The 23,662-nt window shown below is 30.9% G+C and overlaps 3 protein-coding genes and 1 non-coding gene across 8 annotated transcripts; 2 read left to right on the top strand and 2 right to left on the bottom strand.

The window, feature by feature from the left end:
- The first annotated feature begins 6 nt into the window (after window positions 1-6).
- Window positions 7-3,983, top strand: LOC129301328 (protein ZINC INDUCED FACILITATOR 1-like). Its single transcript, XM_054939906.1, has 7 exons — window positions 7-61; window positions 697-782; window positions 877-984; window positions 1,373-1,417; window positions 1,532-1,620; window positions 2,731-2,774; window positions 3,711-3,983. Exons 2-7 carry the CDS (start codon window positions 738-740, stop codon window positions 3,818-3,820), a joined length of 441 nt encoding a protein of 146 aa, XP_054795881.1. The 5' UTR covers window positions 7-61; window positions 697-737; the 3' UTR covers window positions 3,821-3,983.
- Window positions 3,984-10,313: 6,330 nt separating this feature from the next.
- LOC129301329 (small nucleolar RNA snoR8a) lies at window positions 10,314-10,376 on the top strand. Its single transcript, XR_008590950.1, has one exon. It is a non-coding gene; the product is annotated as a small nucleolar RNA snoR8a (small nucleolar RNA).
- Window positions 10,377-10,384: 8 nt separating this feature from the next.
- Window positions 10,385-13,223, bottom strand: LOC129301327 (co-chaperone protein p23-1-like). Of its 5 annotated transcripts, none has more exons than XM_054939900.1 (6): window positions 13,020-13,216; window positions 12,122-12,302; window positions 11,887-12,040; window positions 11,763-11,800; window positions 10,957-11,011; window positions 10,385-10,776 (listed from the first exon to the last, which is right to left on the bottom strand). In XM_054939900.1, the coding sequence occupies exons 1-6, from the start codon at window positions 13,022-13,024 to the stop codon at window positions 10,679-10,681; spliced, it is 531 nt and encodes a 176-aa protein (XP_054795875.1). In that variant the 5' UTR covers window positions 13,025-13,216; the 3' UTR covers window positions 10,385-10,678. The 5 variants fall into 5 exon arrangements, with proteins under 5 accessions (XP_054795875.1, XP_054795876.1, XP_054795877.1 ...); XM_054939901.1 differs by having other exon boundaries at window positions 10,385-10,767; window positions 13,020-13,204; XM_054939902.1 differs by lacking the exon at window positions 10,957-11,011 and having other exon boundaries at window positions 13,020-13,223.
- Window positions 13,224-14,906: 1,683 nt separating this feature from the next.
- Window positions 14,907-23,068, bottom strand: LOC129301326 (protein ZINC INDUCED FACILITATOR 1-like). The gene is given in 16 exon segments (XM_054939899.1): window positions 14,907-15,434; window positions 16,281-16,324; window positions 17,240-17,328; window positions 17,444-17,488; window positions 18,568-18,675; window positions 18,767-18,852; window positions 19,713-19,800; window positions 20,257-20,375; window positions 20,378-20,432; window positions 20,954-21,029; window positions 21,186-21,235; window positions 21,788-21,850; window positions 21,934-21,987; window positions 22,621-22,723; window positions 22,813-22,915; window positions 23,014-23,068. Coding segments are annotated over 15 exon segments (1,185 nt in total). The 5' UTR covers window positions 22,905-22,915; window positions 23,014-23,068; the 3' UTR covers window positions 14,907-15,321.
- Window positions 23,069-23,662: the final 594 nt, after the last annotated feature.

The following is a 23,662-nucleotide window of genomic DNA, read 5'->3' as shown; positions in this document are numbered from 1 at the left end:
CTAGAGCTGGGGGGTTTGAACTTTACAACGGATGATGTTGGTGATGTTCTTTCAATATCAGGTTTATCCTTGATGACAATGAATTTCCAGATATATACATTACTGTTGTAAATTGGACTTACTTACTTCCTAACCTTCCAACCCCAAACATTATACATACATAACCGCTTGCATGAGATCCTATATACTATGCATATCATGTAATCCAATCTTGTTGAGTAAACTTTTTGGCCAAAAAAAAAAAATCTTGTTGAGTAAATTTCAGTTATTTAATTTTCAAACGTTGGTAACTAAAGAGTAAGATGCTTTTAGACGATTACCTGAACTTTGGTATTTTGTTGAGAAAATTTTGATGAAGTTTCTTTAGTAGTGTTTCTTATCAACTTCTTCAAAGAAAACATAACTTGCAGTGCAAATTTTAAAAGCGTCAATCACGTAGTGCTAAACTATAAATCAAATTGTTTGATAAAATTGTTTTTGACTGAACCTCTTTTATGAATGTAGATTTGTTCAGACTTCCTTGATACTCATACAAGAAAAATCAGCAAGTACAACATATATGAAAAATTCAACTAGTTTAAGATAGAAAGATGTGCACTTCAATGATATAATGTGTTTTTCTTGCTTCCCATGTATTGATGTATTTATCACGTAGAGATTATGCTGATTAGCATTGAACATTGGTCAACTGGTTAGGATTTGCTCTTTTGCTCTGTCAAATCTTCCTTTATTCACCTATGGAGAAAGCATTTGGACCCATTAATCTTGCTCGCATTGCAGCGGTGAGCTTTCACTATCATGCAATAGTTACTGTGATGCAGCATTTTCCTTGTCAGTATTTTTTAATCTCTACCATTTTTTGGGTACCACGTGCAGGCTTTATCCATCCCTCTCTTGCAAAGTTACCCTTTCATAGCGATGTTATCTGGCTTCACACTGCATCTAGTGATAACTATTGCTTCCGTCTTTATGTTATGTTTCCCTGTAAGTGCATCTGTTTCTTGATTTCACCAACCAGATTGTTACATCGAGGGGTTAAGGTGAAGTAAAATGGCTGGCATAGAATAATCTTTATAGGTTGCCAGAAAATTAACACAATAAATTGTAGTTGCTTGTATAAGTATCATGTAATGGCATGTCGTGTCTAACACAAGTTTCTGATTGTTTGACGATGATGCAACTCCTCTTTTGAAGTGTTCATGCTTCATAAGTTGTACTTTTTCAGTATAAAAGAAAAGGAAAAAATAGAGAGAAGAGAAGAAGGCGATTGTTGTCTTAACATGTAACAATGCCAAAAACAGCATACTATCTCCTTCACGAAACATATATCTACATAATGATCTTCCTGATTGTTAATTTTTTTCTTTGCCAGACAATAATTGATACCAGTTTATTCCTTTTGCAAAACAGAGCAGTGGTAAATTCTTCATGTTCAGTTCATTATTTAATGTTACTTTTTTCTTCCTTATAGAAGTTATGAGATCATCATGATTGAGTTGGGCTAATATGGTTGTTGATTGGGGAAAAAAAGGAACAACACCAAAGAGGAGCGGCTAATGGTATTGCTATGACAGCTATGTCACTTTTCAAAGCAGTTGGCCCTGCTGGAGGTGGAGCAGTGTAAGTGTGCATTTATTTCTTTTTCCCTGTTTTGTTTTTTGAATGGATTTTCATTTTTAGCCCCAAAAAAAAAAAAGTGCTAACATAGGTTAGCTCAATATCGGTTGGATCAAGCCACATTGACCAAACGGTCTGTGGTTTGATTTCTTCCCCTAATGATCTATGATCTGCAATCCTATGTTGGTAGTCATATACCAAGTTCTCTGCATGTTGCCTTGGAGCTAGAACAGCTTATTTACTTTTTTCGTCAACCAAAAGGTTTTTATTTCACCAAAAAATAAAGAAAAAAAATTGTAAATGTGAATTGGTGGGAGGTTTTCATTAATTAACCTGAGACTCTATGGGTGATTTTAAGTCCAGAAGTTTTTTACCGTTGATGTTCTATGTATAATCTGTTAGATTGATCTGATTCTTATCTGTCTGAAAGTTGCTAGGTTCTTTTATCATATTTCTAAAAGTGCCAGTTCAAACTTTCTGTTGTTTAAGGAGAATATATCTTAAAGGAACAATCTTGGTCTTCTTTTGCTTGGAGAGTTTTTAGAGGTTATAATGAAAATGGAGAAACACATTTCTGTTAACATGCCTTCTCCATAACATGCAAATGCAATATTTTATGGTAGTGTTTGGATTGACAGATTTGGATTTAAATTTTATATTTGAAATCTTATATTTTAAATTCATGTATTTAAAATCTTTTGTTTGTGTAGTTTAAAAATTTTCAAATAAAAAAGATAGATGGGTTGAGATTCAAAACAAAAATGAAAAATAGAAAAAAAGTTTATCTTTATTTTTTAATAGACAAGAGACTAGAATGAAATATAAGAAAAAAATATGAAAGTTATAGAGACATTAATAGTGGAAACACGAAGAGAATGACATGTTTGAAGTGACTGAAATTTCAAGTAACTAGGGTATAGAGGAAATTTGAAATTACAAAGAAATTGCAACAAGAAATGGATTTGAATTTGAATTAAAATCCAAATTCATGAATTTTGTTGTATCTAAATGAGGGATTTAAACTAAATCCAAATTCAAATCTAAATTCTTATTAATCCAAACGTGCCATAAAACTTATCTGTAGTTCACTAATTACGATCTTGGTCGATGCAGATTAACTTGGTCGCAAAAGCGGTTAAATGCTTCTTTCCTTCCGGGTATGGTGCTCATTTAATCTCTTTTGTGCTGCACTCTGTTTCATATTCTGTTTCAAAACTTGAAAGAGTGAGGGAAAATGCTTAGGTACATTGCTTTTTTGATTTTCGAGATAAAGTTCTTGAATGAGAAAATAAAATGCATACATTTTTTACTACTCAACACCATGTCATGGAATATGGCATGCATCTCTTATTTTATTATTAATTAACACCGTACACATCTTCCTTTCTTGTAAATCCCATCCATATTTACTGTAAAACTATGGTGAAAAAAATATCTAAGTTAATCCGTTGTTAATTGAGTGTGTTGTGGGCCTGTTGACAGTAGTGAAAACTTTTTGGCGGTGCACCTCTGCCTAGGTCTGAGGCTTGGGTCACTTTTTCTGTTTGGTTTGATTTATTTTTTTTAATTGTTATTTTGCCTATTAAAATACAAATTAATGAAAAATAAATAAATATAAGCATAATTACATTCAATTTTATTAAAATCTTTCCCAATTAGGACCTGACATGGCAGGCACACAAGTTAATTGGTGGTAGATTTTTTTTTTTTTTTTAATGATCTGCCAGAGAAAGTTATTTGTTAATGAAGAATCATGAGAAGCTTTATTTTGTCTCAATAGTCTTAACTTTTTCAATAAAGAGCCACTTCATATTTAGGCATTTGATCCCCCCTCATGTCTCTATTCCTTTTTTAATTAGTCTTCTAATCGCTTAATGTCCCGTGCAATGCGCGGGCTAAAAACTAGTTTTTTCTTATTTCTCACATCTCTTTAATAGTAAAAAAAAAAAAAAGAAATCCGCATGGAAATGCACCAGATCCATTCCCATATGTCTTGACTGCATATATTAGAATATCCATCCCTTGTGTTTCATAGAAGTAGCTCAGTAGCTGCAATTCTGTAAGCTTACTAACGTTGGGACATTTAACCACAGGTACTCATTTGGTGTTTTTTGTGCTGAACCTAGTGGAAGCACTGGGCCTGCTGATGATGTTCAAACCATTCCTGGCTGAGAAAAAGACAACCCCATCACAGCGGTCATAATGATGTTAATAACATGTTTCATAACCATGCAGTGATGAAGCAATCATCAATCCTGAGATATTTTTGTGAAGGGGATGCTACTGGCTAATTAATAGGACCAATATATATATATATATATATATGCATGCATGCATGTACCAGCCTTTCCTGCGGATTTCTGGTATGTTGTTGGTCATTCCATTAGAGGTGCACATAGGCAGGGTTGGGTTGGACAAGACCCTGCCCGATGCCCAGCCTGAAGAATGTTTTGCAGCCTGATGCCCAGCCCTACCCGTAAAAATACTCTATTAATTTGGGTTGGGCAGGGCTAGTTGGATAACTTTGGACCGCTTAACCCATCAAATAATTGCACTGCTCATAAAATCACAACCCTTTTGATTATTTCAAAATAAAACTATCACAAATCAACAATAATAACCCTATACATCAATCAAAATAGCATCCATAAAATCATAAATTATAAATTCACAATAACAGCCACAATATCCAATTATCCATAATTCGACATCTAATTTGAAATCTAAAACTACCACAAGTCTTGACACAATATCAATTTATCCATAATTCAATTCAAAATAATAGCTATAATCTAAATAACAAAAGCTTGGAGCATCATATGAGAAATAACAATTTTAAAGAATAGGCTTCAATTTACAAAAAGCCTCTTCTCAATTCTCAACTTGCATGAATGGAAGAGGAAAAATGCGTCATAACTAAATAAAAAAATTGTAAGAACATACATGAAAAATTAAAGCAAAATGGAAAACAAAATATGAGAGAATTAACAATAATATATAAGTTTGTTAAAAAAATTAACAAGAAATCATAGAAAAGTTTGCAAGAAATTAATAAAAAAATTAACAAAAAAATTATAAAATATTGGGCTGGGCTAAATGGGCAGGGTTGCATAACTTACCTGCTGCCCAGCCCTGCCCGCACATTGCTCAGCCCAGACATGTATAGAATTTTTTGTGTTTTTTTTTTGGGTCGGGCTGGACATACCGGTAATTGGGTATCATAAACACCTCTACATTCCATGATGTTTTGGGTTTGAGACATGGTACACCGACATACGAACATATATAATTTTATGTATTGTCTCTCTCTATGGCCCTGCCTTTTGAAACCAAGAAAAGTTTTTTTCTTTTTTTTTTTGGGGGGGGGGAATTGAAAGAAGATTCATTTGCTTTCTTGAGTTGGAGTGGAAATCGTGGTGGCTTGGTAATGTTTGTCATGAGTCCAATCTAATGTTGTCCATTAATGGCTATTTATGTGTATTTGTTTTTGGGCAAATTGATTGTTGTTTATGATTGTAGCAACTTGGCCATTGGTTTAATGAAATGTGCTGTTTTGAATGAAATTTGAATCTCAAGTGATCAAATGCTTCTTATGTACAAATTTGATATCCGAAATTAATAGGTCAAATTTATGTAAATAGTTTTCTCAATATGATTTATTTTTATATACAGTTTGAATCATTGACATTGCTTAAGAGAAATTGAGTCTCTTTCACTTGACCTAACTACTATTGAATCTTATACATAAAAGAAGTGAATTGAATATGTTAAGGATTGTCCTTTGTTATGATATGAGATTAGTTTCTTGCAGCTCACTTTCAAAATCATTTTTGTTAATTAAAAACCAAGAATCTCTTGGCTTGTGTTTTATTCATTGCAGCAAGGTGGGAGATCATGTCATTTGACCTACAGCTCATTGGCGATGATATCGCATCTCCTTTAAATGGGAGAAAGTTGGGAGCGGGGGGGATTAAAGCCCTACTGTACTGTTGAGCATTGACAAGCTCTAAAAAGCATGAGTGATAGTTTTTTTTGTGAAGAGATAAGCGGAATTAAAAAAAAAAGACAATTCATTAAATAAAAACAAACGTAACAAAGTATAACTGTTGAACCCTAATTTTAATCATTATAAAATAAAAGAAGTTTATATTTTACAAGATCAATAATCAAGAATTAACAACTTGAAAGGGAATGATTGTCTTTATTTTAAATTATGGCTCTCGAATCTTATTCTCATATAGGTATATCATTATTACCAAATATGCATTTTATTCTCAAGTAATGAAGAACCACTTAATCAATTCTTGTTTATACTCATATTGTATTTCTCTCTAAAAATTAAATATTTGACTTGATATAATTTTCTAAGGACCATTTGTATTACTTAAAAGGTATTTCAATTGATCTTGAAATCAAAAATCAAAATTCTGAGCTATGATACATGGATATTGATATGTGTATCAGATACAATACTTTGATACTTTGATTTTTAAAAATAGAGGATACCATACATTTTCTATTAGTGCATAGGTGTATATATATATATATAATAAATATTAAAAATATAATTTTAATTTTAAAAATATCCAAAATAGCATACATATTTAGTCTTATAAAATAATATCAAGTAAAACATAATTGTTAATTGTACTTTCATTAATTGGACTTATAATTTCTCACCTAAGATTTAAATGCCAAAAGATTATATTCTTACATTGTTATAATTAAAAAAGTATAATTTTTATCTTTTTATTGTATCTAAAATTTTTTTAAGGAAAATCTAATATCTGATTTTAAAAGCAAATCACAAAAATATATTGGGAATAAAAAAATTAATATCACAATATTTAACAAAATTTAATTTTTAAAAAATAATTTTAAAGTATTAACTTGCAATCTAAAAGTATCGAATACACATGAAAAAAAAAATTAAAAAATAATATTTCAATACTCTACATGTACGTATCGAAGAAGTATGGGAAGTATTAGTATCAAACACAATACTGATATAGATATGTGAAACAATTTAAAGTATTGATACTTCATAGATTCTAAGAACTTTTATGAGTTGTCTGTGTCGTAATCCTTATTTAAAATAGTTTCTTTATTGTTAGTTATTTCCGAACAATTTTTGAAATAAGGATCTTCAAATATATGATCCTTACTTCAAAAGAGCCTTCTCTGCATTCTTGTTAAGCTGTTCTTCACTATTTAAAAATAAGTTAGTCAGCTTATTTCCAAATAAGCATGAAGTTTCATGCTCTGCTTTCATGTCTCTTTTTGAGCAACTTTGAAGCTTCATCATTTCTTATTATTTTCATCTTCTAAAAGTTGTGTTAGTTATTTTATAATCCTAAAAACCTTTAAAACATAACTTCAGATTAGATTAAATACTTATTGATCTTATTTTAAAAATTTTTTATTCTCAAATAACTTTGTTCTTCTGAAATAAGCTCTTACCTACATTGTTAAAATATTATTATAAAGAACCGTTATTTCTTTACTTATTGAAAGAGAGAAACTTCGCCATAAGGCACTATACAATTGCCTCTTTTCGGAGAAAGCTTAAAAGAAAGAAGATGAAAACTCCAACTATCATATTCATAAATCTAGTAGATCATTTATGAAGCACAACTAAATTGAAGCATTTATGAAGATAGTGAATAAGAATGCACACAAATGAGCAATGCAAGTTACTTCATTTATGTTTTATCAATTTTTTAAGTTTGTATTCATTGAGCTTAAAGAGAATATTTGATAGAAGTAATTCATTTTTAAACTTACTTTGTTTGTTTATTTTTTTTTTTGTGGAACAAAGTATCTTAAATTCTAGAAGTTTAAGAGAAATAAATTATTGTCTTTGTAAGGGGAGTAATTTAGACTTTAGTATAAGTCTGAAATTATATTAAGACTACCAAAAGCGCAAATTAACCCTAGTAAAGTTAGTGGAAAAAATCTTAAGTAATATTTGAAGGCATAGGCTTGAGTAGTTATGACTGAATCAGGATAAATAATCTGTGCAAGCTTTTCTTTTTACTCTCTACTATATTTTGGTGACTCATCTCTTTAAATTTATTATTAACTAAATTTTTATAAAACTCGATTTAGCCCCCTCTTAGAGCGGAATCTTAGTAACTTCACTTCATATGAAAGTGAAGATATGTACTCCCTCCATTTTATTTTACAAACATTTTTTAAAATCAAGTTGCCAATGAAATGAACTAAATATATGTTAAACTTCAACCCCCCCAAAAAGCAAACTTGTAAAAAATATTCTTTATTATTTAATAAGAGTAATAGAGAGAGAAAGAGATATTTAATGAACGCAAAAAAAGGAGAGACAATTTTAGAATAAATTCACTAATAAATATTTGTCTTTTTTTAAATTATATCATGGAAGCTTCTTATAACTAACGATGTTCAATAGCCGGTTGCGCGAGATTATGAAGTTCCTCGTCCAGAATAAAGCTCATCGCAAGCACGCAATGACACAAGGGTTCTCCTCATTGGGATTCTCTTCACCCATACTATGAATTGAGTGTGTGTTTAATTTTTAATTTATTAAAAAAATTTTAGTAAAAATTTATTTAATAAAATTAATTTAATAAAAATTAGTTGTTGTAATGAAATTGTGTTTCATATATTTTTTTTAAAAGTTAGTTTGATATATTAAAAGTTGTTTAGATTATAATAATAAAATGTGCTTTTGAACGTACAATTATTAAAAAGGTCCTTCTCATTGAATTCTCTTCACCCATACTATGAATTGAGTGTGTGTTTAATTTTTAGTTTATTAAAAAATTTTTTAATAAAAATTTATTTGATAAAAATTAATTTAGTAAAAATCAGTTGTTGTAATGAAATTTGTGTTTTCATATATTTTTTTAAAAGTTAATTTGATATATTAAAAGTTGTTTGGATTATAATAATAAAATGTGTTTTTGAATGTACAATTATAAAAAAATATTTATTTATAATGATTTATAATTTATTATTTTATTATACAAATATAATATATTTAAAATATTTTAAAAATATGATAAAGATTTTAAAGAACATAAATTTGATCTATAATGCTAAAAACTTAATATCTAGTTATACTTTTTAATTTATAATTTTAAACAATGTGATAAAGATTTATAATTTTTATTATACATGAATGCTAAAAATTAACATGATTAATTATTTAATTTATAATACTAAAAACTTGATACCTAATTATTATTATTAAAATAATAAATTATATTTAATGAATTAACTATTTTTTAAATAAAAAATAATAGATTAAACTTGAGATAGTATAATACATCCTACTTTTTAAATTTATTTTTTAAAAACTTTAAATAATATATTTTTTATATTCACTTTCAGTAGATATGCTTTTAGGATGTATTTTTTTATAAAATATTTTACCCACAAAATTTCAAAAGTAAAATTTTGTTTTTAAAAATAAAGCACAGACAAACCAAACGTAAGATCTTTTCCCCGGGGCTACGCTTGCTCCAGTTGCAGATCGAATCCAGGTATTGAATTCGCCCATAAAATTCCTCATTAATCATCTGTGAGCTTGTCTTTGATATTGTGATGAATCAATAACTTCTTTTTGCAACAAATAAAGTGTGATATAGATTCTTGCTCCTGACATCCAAAAGGGCTTAAGTGATTAACATTCAAGTGATAGCGTGACAAAACTGCAATCGTTAATTAACACGAGATGCTTAGATGGTTAATGAATTTCTCCACAACACCTTCCACACCTCCTTGTGAGGATTATAATATGGGCTGGTGAGACTGGTAATATTTTTCCAGTTAACAGGCACACAAGGATTTGAGGAATGCATTATAAGAGATAGAGGTACACCATTAGTAGATGAATTAGATTAACCTCCTCAACTGAACTTAACTTCCCTTCACTAACCTTCCCTTCATTTTCCCTCCACTATCCTAAAATAAAATCTAGGCCATTCAAATTTGGTAGACTCCATAATTAAATTTTCTACTTTTTATTTATATTTTATTTTATACTTATTAAATAAAAAAAATTAATAAATTTACTTTATGACCAACTTAAACAGTCTAAATTTAATATGTACTTTTAATTTAATATTTAATTTTTTTTATAATTTTTATAAATTAACTATTTAATTTTACACAGTCTAAATTTAATATTAATTTTTTATATTTTTATAATTTTTTTTATAAATATAATATTAAAAGTGAATATAATCTCCCAACGGACACTTTTCAAAAACAATATTTTTATAAAAAAATTATAATTAAAAATATTAAAATTCAAACCATTCAGAATAAATTTGAATAATTAATATATGAAAATTTAATATCAAGTTTTTAACCATATAAATTAAATTTGCATTGTTTTAATTGATACTAAAATAAATTTATTAAAAACCTTTTTTTTATTTTAATAAGTATAAAATAAAATATAAATAAAAATAAAAACTTTAAATTTAATCCATCCAAATTTACCCTGCATCAAATCAAAATGGTAGAAATTTCATTTTAAGTTAGTGGAGAGGAATGGAAAGAGAGGTTAGTGGTCCTCGCATTAGCCACTTGATAATTTACTCTCCACTTGATATTCAAATCTATCATTTAATTGATAATTCTTTGCCTTTTTATTCTTCATCTTCACTCTAGTTTCAAGCAATTTTTCCCCCAATCTTTCACAGATGGGGATTCCTCGTTCTCAATGCTATCGCCTTGGCGTGACAGACACCTTTACACCCATAAAAAAAGAAATAAAACGTTTATAGCCATAAACAAGATGTATCATGATATTTTGACTCCAGAAATGTCCTTTTACCAGAACTGATCCTTACTGCCATGACAACATAGAGAGAGTATGGCATACATGCTAATGTGAGAATGCCTACACACAATAAAAGAGACACAATTTGAGAAAGGCTAGACCTAAGAAAAGGCACACAATTTCAGCAACCTTGAGTTTGTAAGCATTCATTGATCCAGTAACCATAAAACCTCACTTTCACACAGCTCGTGTCAAGGATAGGGGTCTCCGTTTTCTGTCTTTCCAAAGCAATCAAGACTTAGCTTCCTCAGCCACCGGTGCAGGCGGTTCTCCCACCTCCATCTCTTTCTGCCCATCCTCTTCTTTCGTTTCGACTTCATCTGCACAGAGTGTATCAGAAAATACTCCAATGTTAAAATTACAAAACCATATCTTGGTTAAGTTGCTGCACAACAAACAGGCATGGTAGTCACTAGGTAACTCAAACTCAGCCACCCATGCTAATCTAAAAATGGTTTTGTAGAACATTTACTTCAGACTTTATATAGAAAGTTCACAAAAGCTCTAACCTTCCTGTTCCTTCAAATCATCCAAATCAAGATCATCCCCACCCATGTCTAAGTTCTGCACAATATACTTTCAGTTAGCAATGAACTGAAAAGGAGTTTTGGAAAGGCAAAAAAGACATGACTTGTTCTAAGATTTAAACCGAGCTAGAGGCCTCATGACTTGTTTCGATTCCTTGTTAAACATCCTGAGAACACCAACTATCCTTGACAAAGGTACTTGTCACACACAAAGAGCTAAAAGAACATAACTTGATACAGAAATAATTAGACTGACTTGATTTACAAAAAATTAGAAGAACAAAGCAATCCATAATTGCTTTGTTTCTCCAAAGTTTTGCCTAAGAATTTCTTATTCAATTGACACATAAAAATTATAAATAAGAATCAGTAAATGCAAAATTGGGTAAATTCATTTCTAAGGTACAACCAAGAGAATGAACTTAAGTCACCATCCCCCATAATCAGTATTCCACTTCCAAGGTTGGCAAAAACACTACTAGGCGTCCTCCATTCTACTCTTACAGAGTTAATAACATTTGGGTCATATCAAAATGACCCTTGAGAAGAAAACATACTTTCAATAGAATAGTCTAACCAACTAAAAGTCAACTTCCCATCTGACATTGTTGCCCATTGTTCCCAAAATCAATGGACTTGATAAGTCAAGATACCAAAATTCAGAAGCAAATAGCAATATCCATGTTGAAGTACCTCTAAAAAGCATGTCAAAACCTCACATCTATCCTAAGTTTCTGGAGGAGAAAAAATTACAACTTATTTACTGCGTTAGAAAACTTTATACTCACCGAGAAATCCATGTCATCGAAGTCCATTCCTGCTCTCTCTGTAAATTCAAGGAACTATATCACTATACTGAACCAGATATAACACAACAATAGATTACCAATAAATCATAATTACAATGCCTACCGTTCTCTTCTTCTTCGTCAACCCATTTATCCCAATCAACTTTGACAAACACAGGAGGCTTTCCTTCCGGCTTGATCAACCTGTCCCACCATTTCTTCTCCGCTTTCTTTATAACATAAACTATGTTTCTTACACCAACATTATATTTGCTGTCCTACAAAATGCCATCAACCATCAATTAGTATTCTAATTGAGGTCAAATTCTAAATCACCCTACAGAATTGATTGTTTGTACCTCCACATTGACCTTATCAAATAGATCCAAGTCAACTTCATAGGGAATTTCATCTTTCTTTGCAGAGAAATTAAATCTTCCATCAGGTTCTAGCTTGACCTTTACATCTTTAGCATCAGGCAAATCAACAGTCACATAAACCTTGTCTGATCTCTGAGCCCACTTCACAATAGGGTGTCGGCTAAAAAAGGTAGAACATTCATCAGAAAATTAATCAGAAACACTGAAAGGTCCTCATGGTCTAGATTTCAAACAAGTTTCAAGCTCTCACCAGAAAAACCAACCCCATCAAAGCTAGATAGATCACAATAATCATAGATATCATAAATGAGAAACTAAACGTTTTATCATCTCAAGGGCGTCGTCAAAAAGTGTGCCAATCATGCTTCTGATCTAAATCTTCCTAAGAAGCCAATGTCCATAACATCCTTGCTTACGGTCAGAGGGTACCTAATAACTGTGAGTTATTGTCTACAACTTATGCACAATATTATAAATAGAAGATTTATTGACAAGCAACAGAGTGACCAAGGATGAAAAACTGGTAAAAAAAAAAAATAGAAAACAAGAACTAGAGTACAATAATGCAATCCTCACTTGGTTAGTGAAAACGAAATTCTTAAAATTACGCACCGAAAGAAAGCAAAAAAGCGACGTTAAAAAGCAGATACTCGAAAGTGAAAACTAGGGAATTATAGTCAGAATATCGAATTCCCTTAGCTCTGAATCAGATTGACCACAAGCATTCTTATACAAAAATGCAAAAAGAAAAAAGAAAAAAGAAAAATACACCATTATTGTTTGTTTTGGCATTTGCAGGATTACTATCACCAATGATGACCCATATGGAAGACAAAGAAGCAATGAAACATGGCGACACTAGGATTTGCGAGCTAACCTCATCTTCTGAGGAAGAATAAGAACAATGAATGCAGACGTGAAGACGAATACGATGAGCACGAAGAAGAAAGACGAGAGCTTTGATCACAACCATGAGAAGTAGTGTCGAAGGATAAAAATACGAAGTGGAGAACGGCCCATGAACCACCTCGAGTGTTCCAGAAACTGCTAAAGGCCGTTTCATTGGAAAAAACACATGGTGAAATGTCGTTAATACCCCTACTAGAGTTGTCCCGAGAATTATTCTTCACTTTTGCGCTTCTTCCGTTGTAATGACACTATTACATTATCACATCAGTATATTATTGATGAATAATGTGTGATATGAGACACGAGTTTTAAATGTATTACAAGTGAAATTAAAAAAATAATATGATATGATTTATAAATAATATAGTTTGGTATAACTTTTATAATATATATTTGCACAAAAATGGATATATAATATCTAACTTTTACTGGTTAATTTTAACATAAATCAATTAAAACATGTATTTTTTATTTCTTAGGTTTTGAGGAAAAAGTTAACGTCATGTGATAATAGTTGATAATCATAAATTTATAAATTCATTCAACGCATTGCAGTAGCACTGCATTCTTTTTTTCATTAGCAACTACATTTACTTATTTAATTTGGCTTGGCAATTTTTTAAAATTTAATTTTATTAGAATTCAATGGCATTTTTGTCCCTTTAACTATTCATACAATAATATATTTTTAGAATACATGATTCTTTTACGTGAATAGTTAAAAAAATAAAAATATCTCTCAATCCTTTTTATTAAAACAATTATAAAAAGTCAAGACTATTTATAACATGTATAATCTGATTTCATCTCCAATCAATTTCATTTTTTATGTATCTTCCTTTGAGAACTGAATGTTTATATGCTCCCACCTATCCTAATTATAGGACAAAGGTTTGAAGTTGGGGAAATGACAATTAGAGACTCTATAAAAATATTAATCATAATTATAGATTTTAAATTATTAAAATTTTAATAATAAATTATAATTCTTACTTGCAATAAAATATTTTGTGTTAATTAACTTAAGATTTACAATGGCTTTTTGTAAATTTCCAACTAATATTGTAAAAAATTTTCAAATATCTTTTTGTTGATTTCCAAACATTATATTTATAAATTGATAGTAAAAAATCACAAGTAATTAACTGATGATTCATAACTGACTCTCATAAATTTATAATTAATATCAAGTGTATTTGTAAGTTTTTCAAATAATTATCTATATATTGGTAGCAAAAAAATTGCAAATGATTAACTTACGATTTACAACTCATTTCCATAAATTTTCAACTAACATTATAAATAATTACAAATGTATGTTGTTAATTTTTTCAAATGATTTATTATATTAACAATAAAAATTTTAAATTTACAACTAATTTTTATAAATTTTCAACTAATATTATAAATAATTTTAAATATATTTTGTTATTTTCATAACTGATTATTTATATTTTTTGAATTTTGATTAAAAATTATGATTTATTATTGAAATTTCAATAATTTAAAACTATAACTATAATAATATTCTTATGGTGTCCTTGATTATCATTTTCCCTTTAAAGTATTATTGGGTGCAAACATAGAGCAAAGATATCCCTTCATTCCTCAATATAAGGCAGACTTTGAAAACATTTTTTGTACTTAATATGAGGTAAAATTAAAATAATTAATTTTTTTTTCAATTTATTCAATTTTATCCTTTATTTATTTATCAGAAAATTTCATGTTAGGACTATGAATATGACTTAATTACAAATCAAGACCAAATAAATCTAAAACTACACTGCAGAATGTTAAGATTAAAATAAAAATAATTTTGTAAGACAAATAACTAAAATGTCTTTAACAAAAATGAAAAAACAAATGTGAATCGCTGCTTAAAATGATTTGTTTAATTCCTTAAATGCTCAACATGACTTGTTAAACACCTTGAATTACTTGCTAAATTCCTAACAACTCATAATGCTATTTTTGTAACACAAGGACCCAGGTGAAGAATCTAATTTTCCTGCTCCTTCCACTTTCTTTTTTTTCTAGTTAGTTTTCTTGTTCTTTGTTTCTGGGAGAGACGTCTGTGAAGGTATGAATAAAGCCTTATTTTGACTGAGAAAGACAAAGTTATGTTTGTTTTCTTACTTATATCTTGCTCTGGCATCAACCAGCCAAAGCATCATCATCATCTTCACAAAAATATCTCAAATATAATGAATGTTGCTCCATTCATTCATCGCTCAAGGCTTCAGCAGAAACGTATGTTATTACTGACATCACTGTAACTGTTTTGATGGCGTTGTCTCTTTCTCAGCCAGGAAAGGTTTGAACATCATCAGCAGTCCTACTGCTTCTACTAGGTTCAGGATGAAGAACACCAAGTGAGAACCTGCGGTTTGATTTTCCACAATTACAAGGTCAGCAAAAATATAACTATTGATCCCTATATTTTTAGCATGTCTTGATATTAGTCCCTATCTTTTTCATTGTTCAAACTTCAAAATCCGTTAAGTTTCATATGTCTACAATATTAGTTTCTATATTTTTAAATATGATCACAAGGACATAACAGTAGCTAACATGTACATAAATATTGTTATTTCTCATGTCAATTTGTTAAAATTATGCTAATTCATAAAAAAGTAAGTAGCAGAAAAAAAAAAAAAAAGCAAGGCATTAACTCATAAACCCTTAAACACGTAATGGATGAAACTTTAAAAGGAAAAAGAGACAAGACAACTAGGACAAAAAAGCAAAAATGTTAGTGGTTATTTTGCTTATACAATATCTAAATCATCTTAATTTTTACCAACTCCGCAATAGAATTAACTTTGTCATGCGCGCATCAGCAGATTTAATTTTGTCAATGATAAGAATTAATGTTGAAAATTGATGAAATTTAAGAGACTTTGAGCAATGAAAAAAAAAATGTAGAGACCAATATCAAAACACATTAAAAGTACAAGGACCAACAGTTATATTTTCTCAATATAAAATCTATAGTAAGTCATACATTTTACAAGTTATGAAGAGTACAATTTATTCATCAGAATCTATGTAATGAGTGAAAATCCACCTAGTTATTGAAAGTGGGATGGATGTTCTGATTTATGTTGAGGTTCTTAATCATACCAAAAGCTCGGATCCACCATACATAGCCTTGTCGGGCACTATCTTAGTTGCCACCCTAAACATGAAACAGAATTCAACACAATCAGATTCAGTAGCATCATACCTGGGAGAAAGGAAGCATTTAGCCGCTTCTGGGACCAAGCTAATCTGCATTGATCAAGTTCATAATCAGTGAACTGCAGATAAGTTTTGAAAACAAGCATGTTAAACTAAGCCATATTTGCAACATTGGTACATCACCTTGTGAAAATACAAAAGACCCCCATATTAACAGAAGATTGAGAAGAGGTGATATTTTGCATTGTTTAAAAATTTTGATCAAACCAGCTGGTTCAATTGGTTGGATTAGGAACTATTCCTTAGTCCGTTCCGGAACAACCCCTAAAACCAGACTGTGACGGAACCAATCAAAGACCAGCTAAACCAATCAAAACCAAATCAGTTCTAGTTATGAAAACTGAACCAATTTTTTTTTTTTTTAAAAGAAGGTATAAAAACTAAGAGTTTGAGCTGTGACTTATGGATATATAACAAATTAGCCTAGCAACTGTCAGAAACATAAGGATCAGTTAAAATCCTCTGGACAGTCTCAGTTAATAAATGAAATCCTCTAACCAATTCAGATGTATGACCTTTCACTCTAAATCTTTACTTTCATAAATAAACAAAATTAGGATTTAGAAGTTATTCTAGCTTCAAGCTTGGTAAACTGCCACCGGGAAATGATATAAAATCACAGATCATCAGAAGAACTCGAGCCAAAGACCAGCTGTTAATCGGAGTTCAATCCACCCATTTTAGCTCAACTTTGACAGCAATATCTTTCACCAAAAATGATAAGTCATGCAAACAGATAAGTTATTCTAGCTTCAAGCTGGGTATACTGCTACCGATAAATGATAAAAAATCACAGATCGTCAGCGAAATCGAGCCAAAGACAAGTTGCTAATCGGAGTTCAATCCACCCATTTTAGCTCAAATTTGCCAGCAATATTTTTCACTAAAAATGATCAGTCATGCAAAAAGATAAATTTTGGGGGGAAAAATCATAGGCACACTTACATTGCACCACCTCCAGCAGGACCAACTGCTTTGAATATTGACATAGCAGTCATAGCAATACCATTAGCTGCTCCTCTTTGATGTTGTTCCTGTTTTTTTATCAAATCAACATGCCATATTAGCCCAACCCTATATTGATAATCTCAAAACTTGAAAAAGAAAATTTTAAAATAAATAATTAACTGAACTAAAAAAAAAATTTACCACTGCTTTGTTTTGCAGAAGCATTAATCCAGTAATAATGGTTTGCTGGGTCCAGCCAAAAAGAAAAAACATTACAATCAGGCAAGCTCATAATGCACGAAGGAGATAGAGTTTACTGTTTTCAGCATTTAAACAAATTGTAGGCTTAAATGCATCTTTAGCCCATTCAGTTTATTTATTATTACAATTTAGCTCTAAATTTCAATCAGTCTTGTACGTTTAATGTTATTCATGTTTTTTAATGGAAGGGGAAAAACAGTTTAATTAACATTACAATGACCAATTTACTCAAATGATTGAACTACCGTGACAACAATACAACATTGCTTTAACTGAATCTGATGACTAATTGCTTTGTTTCTTAAATTTGAAGCTCTTAAAGGGCTATAGATTCTAAATCAAACGCTTCCGTCATTATATACGTTGGCAAGACAACAATCATCTCTTTCTATGACGAGACACAACAAGTTAAACAGCTACATTGGACATGACATGACATAAATTGAATTACAAATGGACATATATGACTGCCGTGTCCCTATGCCTGTGTGCTAGCTATTTGGTTAGACACACTCTAAGCTTTGTATATTCTTAATCTATCTTCTAATTACAAGATGTGGAACTCTTTATCTCTAATATTTCCTCTACTACTTTTCTTTTCTCATTTTTTTCACTTTCTTCTTCTTCTTGACTAAGCTTGTACATTTTTTTTTAAGTCATAGAGGCTTCAGGTTTATTCAATTTTTTCTTTCTTCTTCTCTCTTTTTTTTTTTTAATCTCTTGTTTTCTTTTCATCTTTTCATTCATTCTTTTTTTTTCCTTCCTTTTTTTCCCCCAATCAAATGGCTCTGATACCATGTTAAACACTTTGTATTAAGTATGCTTGATGGTAATCTGTTTCACCAAAATATAGCTATTTGGTTAGACACGTCTTAAACTTTATATATTCTTAATCCATCTTCTAATTACTAAATGCAGGACTCTTTATCTCTAATAATTGCTACTGCTTATATTTAATAGAATGAAGAAACTTGCAAAAATACTCCATTTAAGCTATTCTACTTCACTTCAACCCTTCATTATTACTATTGTGCTTGGTAAGATTAAAAACCAGATGCACTTACAGAGAGACAATACTTGAGGACGGAAGCACTAGTTATCAATAGATGAAGTGTGAAGCCAGATAGCAATGCTATGAAAGGGTAACTTTGCAAGAGAGGTATGGTTATAGCCTGCACATGGCACCCAAAAAACAGTACAGTTAAAATAACGAACACTGAAATTGCAGAATTATAGCACTGTTGCATGAGAGCAAAAGCTGACCCCCGAAATGCGAGAAAGTGTAATAGGTCCACAAGCTTTCTCCACCACAGGAAAAAGGAAAAGTTGGTACATCAAAAGAACAAGACCTAACCAATTAAGAAAAAGCCAGTATTAATCAGCATAATCACTAGGTACAAAGAAAGATCAACGCACAGAAAATGTCAAAACACTGTGTCTTTGCCATGCACATCTATTCCGTCTCAAACTATATGAAAAGTTCATATATGTAGTGCTTGCCATTTTACTTGCATGAATAACAAGAGTAAATAAATCTACATTCATATAAGAAGTCCAGTCCAGAACAATTTTATTAAACAACTTCATTCAACAGATTTCAAAAGATTATGGAAATAATAGCAACTGGTTTGAGACTCAAAACAATTGGCGCATGAAAGAGCCGTTATAAAAAGGAAGAAAAAGTGACATTTGGGGCTAGGCATGCCAATAAACATCAATCTGAGGTTATAAAGCAGTTATTAAACCACCGCATGGAGTATGGCTTCAGTTAGATGAATGCATGACCGCAAATCAAAAAGGATAGAACTTAAGTGAAGTTTTTTATGTTTGCTGTCAAGTCCTCCAATAAAAACTCGACACATTTGAATATTTCATGGTGCAGAACTAAAAAGCTGATAAACTTGCTCTGCAAGTTAATTTTTCAATGGAGAACTTGATAAAAACAAAGAGACTTTACCTAAGTTTCCCCAACACAAAACCAAGTATGATAATCTTTTATATGCCTATCAAGAGTTTTCCTAAATTCATATAACTGAAATTTACTCAACAAGACTGGTTTACAGAATGAGCTTTTGAGGAAGTTAGTGTATGACCTAGTCAGGCAATGCAGTTAAGTTTATGTGATAATTAGGGATGAAAGTTTAAAAGGAAACACAATAATTTACAACATTAATCTATACGTAGAAATTTGTAGCCATCAAGAACACACCTGATATTGAAAGAACATTACCGACATCATTGGTTGTAAAGTTCAAACCCCCCAACCTTAGAGGACTGACGGCCCATAATGAGAAAACCTGCAAAAGTAAAACGGCGGTAACTTACAGCCCGGAATAAGGGGGGAATTTTTTTTTTTTTTTCGGGGGGGGGGGGGGCGCAAACATGTTGGTCCGTGAAAGATATTCAATTTAATGCTCCAAAAATATTTTGTATCACTTTAGTATCTAAGAATATGATTTATTTCAACACTGCAGCGTATTTTATCCTTGAAATATTGTAAAATTATCATTTCAGTATGAAAGTACTACTACACATCTGGAAAAATAAAATAAGAACAATATCATACTTTCAAGAACTAAAGTCACACACAAATCATTTGTATATGAAATTTGATATTTGACACAGCATTGTTCAAGGATCAAAATGAAATACAGGTATGGATAACAAGATAGAAAGCAAAAGAGAGCCCCAAACAACACAAATAATAGGAAATGCATCAAAACTAGTTGTTCATTATTAAGTAGGAAGAATACCTCTTGATAAGCAATATTATGTAGGGCGACAACACAATAAACAATAATGGATGACATCAGGGGCCAATTCAGTAAGATGTTTTCATCTTTCTGAACTCTCTTTCCTATGTTTACGTTACCAAAGCTTCTGTATCCTGATAGGACTCGTTGCTATCATTGTGCTTGTGCAATGTTTCCTGCAGCAACTCACATTGTATAAAACATTACTTACATTATTCTAATATCTGAAGGTAGTCCTTATTTGTCAAAAAGAAACAGTCTAAAATATAGTATTTGTAATGTAATTCTTTTCACTAATATATTATACGTTAAAATTGCGTGGAGACCCATAAAATGAATAAAAAGTTGGAAAAGGTAAAATCTATCAATAGATTTAACAAAAATGAGGCTCTATACATAAAAAAGAGAGCTCAAGGGATTCATTAATTTCCTTAGAAAGAAATAAAATGCCAACAACGCAGATATAAATTATATTTTTGAATTGAAGGATAATGGTAGTCTCAAAACATCAACAGGACAGAGTCATATAAGGCTGATCTAGACATTTTGGAGCCTAGGATGTTTTGGAATAGTGAGCTTGCGATAGTTAAAATAAATGTGTTAAGGATTAGTGGCTTTGGGCTTTGATTTTGATAACCTTAGTACTAAATATAAGTTACAATTATTGATAGATATGCAGGTTGTTTGGCATACATACCGGGAGCCAGATGCAGGAAACTAACACAAGAAGTGCGAAGACTGATATTATTAAGCTGGGCAAGGAGTATGGAAACCTGCAAGTCATGTGTCTCCACAAATGAATATACTTACCTTGACAAATAAAGGAAAATGACAAATGAAAATACAATAAAATTAAAATAACATGGGAAGCCAACATTGTAACACTTTCTATTACTATTATCATTTAAAAGAAGGACAAGGGAACTTACTTATCAAAAAATGAACCTTTAGAGAATATATGTGGATATTTCTCCACTGGCTGCAATCAAAATTCCCAAAAATTAGTAGAGAAATAATTTATAAGTATTCTTATGAGCATGCTTCCACACACACACATATAGGCATGACAACTTCATTTTTAGAAATAAGTAAAACATGTAAAGGAGTATTTGTTTAATTGCTACCATCCTTTCCTTTATTTTAAAATACAGAGATTCAGGCTATCAGCTGTCTCAATATGCCTACTTACATGGAATGTCAACAAATGACTTTCAAAATGTAAAATTTAAAGAAGGATCAGGGTCATCCTCAAAATATTTTTCTCATTCCCTTCTAGATAGGGCGCAAGAGTCAAGTTTGTTACTTTTTAAAGTACGGGCACATGAGTCATTTTCCTCCTCAAAGTCATTCATTTATTCCATTTATTTTATCATATTTTGTATTCCAAACCACACATAAGACTTCAGGTAAAGATAAACACTCAATCTATGAGGAGTTCCACCAACGAAACAAGTTATCTCATGTCTCCATGAGCAAATGTCAAAGCCTATTCTAAGATATAGCTTACCGCACAAGGCAAAGAGGAAAGTACCTGAGCCAAATAGCCTCCCAATGCTGGGCCAACGACTAAACCAATGCCCCAAGCTGCACTGACCTGAAACCAGATCACGCTAACAAATTACCATGAAGAAAAGTGCAACTAAGAACTAAATGCAAATCAACGTAAAATAGTCTTACAGTTGAGAGTCCTATAGCTTGGTATTCTTCTCGAACAATTTCAACAGCATAAGCCTAGTGAAAGTGGATGTTGATATGTTAAAGGAGGTTAAACATCTACAATCAGATAGAAACAAATCTTGGAAAAAAGAAAAAAGACGGACTGATTATCAAGTAAACAAATTCAAACTTCTAATTGTGCCTCAGCGCTGGTAGTGAACTTAAATTTCAGACTACTAAAGATACCCTGTCTCAGTTTGATCTCTTTAGTTTGGATGGATGTCTCATTTTAAGTCTTTCAAAGAGTACTTCATCTTCAAGATTTCCTTGCCTTAACCCATTAACAAATAACTATTAAAAATGGGTCTTATGACATAATACAAAGTTAATAGGGCATCTATATGCCCCCTTGGTCATTTCAATTTGCTGTAGCAAAGCACTAAAACAGAATGGTGTCCTGTCATGGCATATCTTATTACGACCACTGGGCACTAACTTAACGATCACATCAACTTGACATTAATCCATTTCATCCCCCTATATGAATTTTATATGAATAGGCTATTGAAGACAAATATCCTTTGAAAACATAAAATGAGAAATTAAAACTTTGGAGTACCAAATTGAGCCAAAGTGTACTTTTTAAAGACTGCATATCAACTCACACAATTTTAAATAACCACCATCTGGTACATCTAAAAATGGTACCTTCATTGGTCCAAGCAATCCATTTAAGCCTCCAAGAAGAAATCTTGTGGTGACAGCCATCCAAAAACTTGTGCTAAGGCCAAATAGAGTGTTGAACACAACGCTGCAGTCAAATAAGAAGTATTATCAGTATTGAATACTTTATCTCAAGGCTTAAAAGAAAGCATCCAAATCAGTGAAAGGCTTGCTTACACTGCAATTATTCCCAAAACTGCAACAGGCTTTCGACCATATTGATCAGCCACCATTCCCCATGGTACAGATGTCAATCCTCTGCCAAACATGAATGCAGATCCTACAACATATTTCATTGGGTACCAGTAATTTAATTTGGAAGTCTATAAATTGTACTCATACACACCAATGGAATGGAAGGACTAAAAGGAACCTTACCCACATAACCAGCATAGGAACTTATATCTGCCTCTTTTTTTGCAATACCAAAATCTCTAACCTGCAAGTAAACACTTAATAATAGATCATATTACAAGCTTGCATTTCTGAGGATGCTCTTACATGCTAAGAAAGTATGCAGTAATGAAGTTGAAGATTTACCAAAGGTTTTATTTCTTGAGTTATTTCATCACGAATGAGAAAGCAGAATGTAAAATAATAATGTTTCATGTTAAAGTGATTAGTCAGACTCTTTTTAAGCTTGAATTGAGATTAGTTGAAGTAATTTCATTAGAAAAGAAAATGACTTTCTACTTGCATAGGAAAACTTTTCTTCTTGTAAATAAGAAAATGAAGGAAAAAGAAGAGTGGGAGACGTAACTTTTAGACAATAAGCTCGCCTAATGTTGAAACACTAATACTGTTATAATGTGTGCTTATAGTTCTTCATTTTTTGCAAAAGAAAATACTTCAACATTGGAACAAGGACTAAATGTAGAAGTTTCTTAAACTACAGACCTACAAAATAGAACCAATTTTAAAAATATATATATTAAAGAAAATAGGATATAACTGTAAATTGTCGCTCAAATTCATTTAATAAAGTGCTTAGTATCAACCTGAATAAAATTAGTATAACCAACTCATA

This window comes from Prosopis cineraria, unplaced genomic scaffold, assembly GCF_029017545.1.
Source record: "Prosopis cineraria cultivar Desert tree isolate PC_DT_omini unplaced genomic scaffold, ASM2901754v1 PC2048, whole genome shotgun sequence".
NCBI classification, from domain to species: Eukaryota; Viridiplantae; Streptophyta; class Magnoliopsida; order Fabales; family Fabaceae; genus Prosopis; species Prosopis cineraria.
Note: the sequence above shows the minus strand (reverse complement) of the source record. Positions and strands in the feature narration are given on the sequence as shown.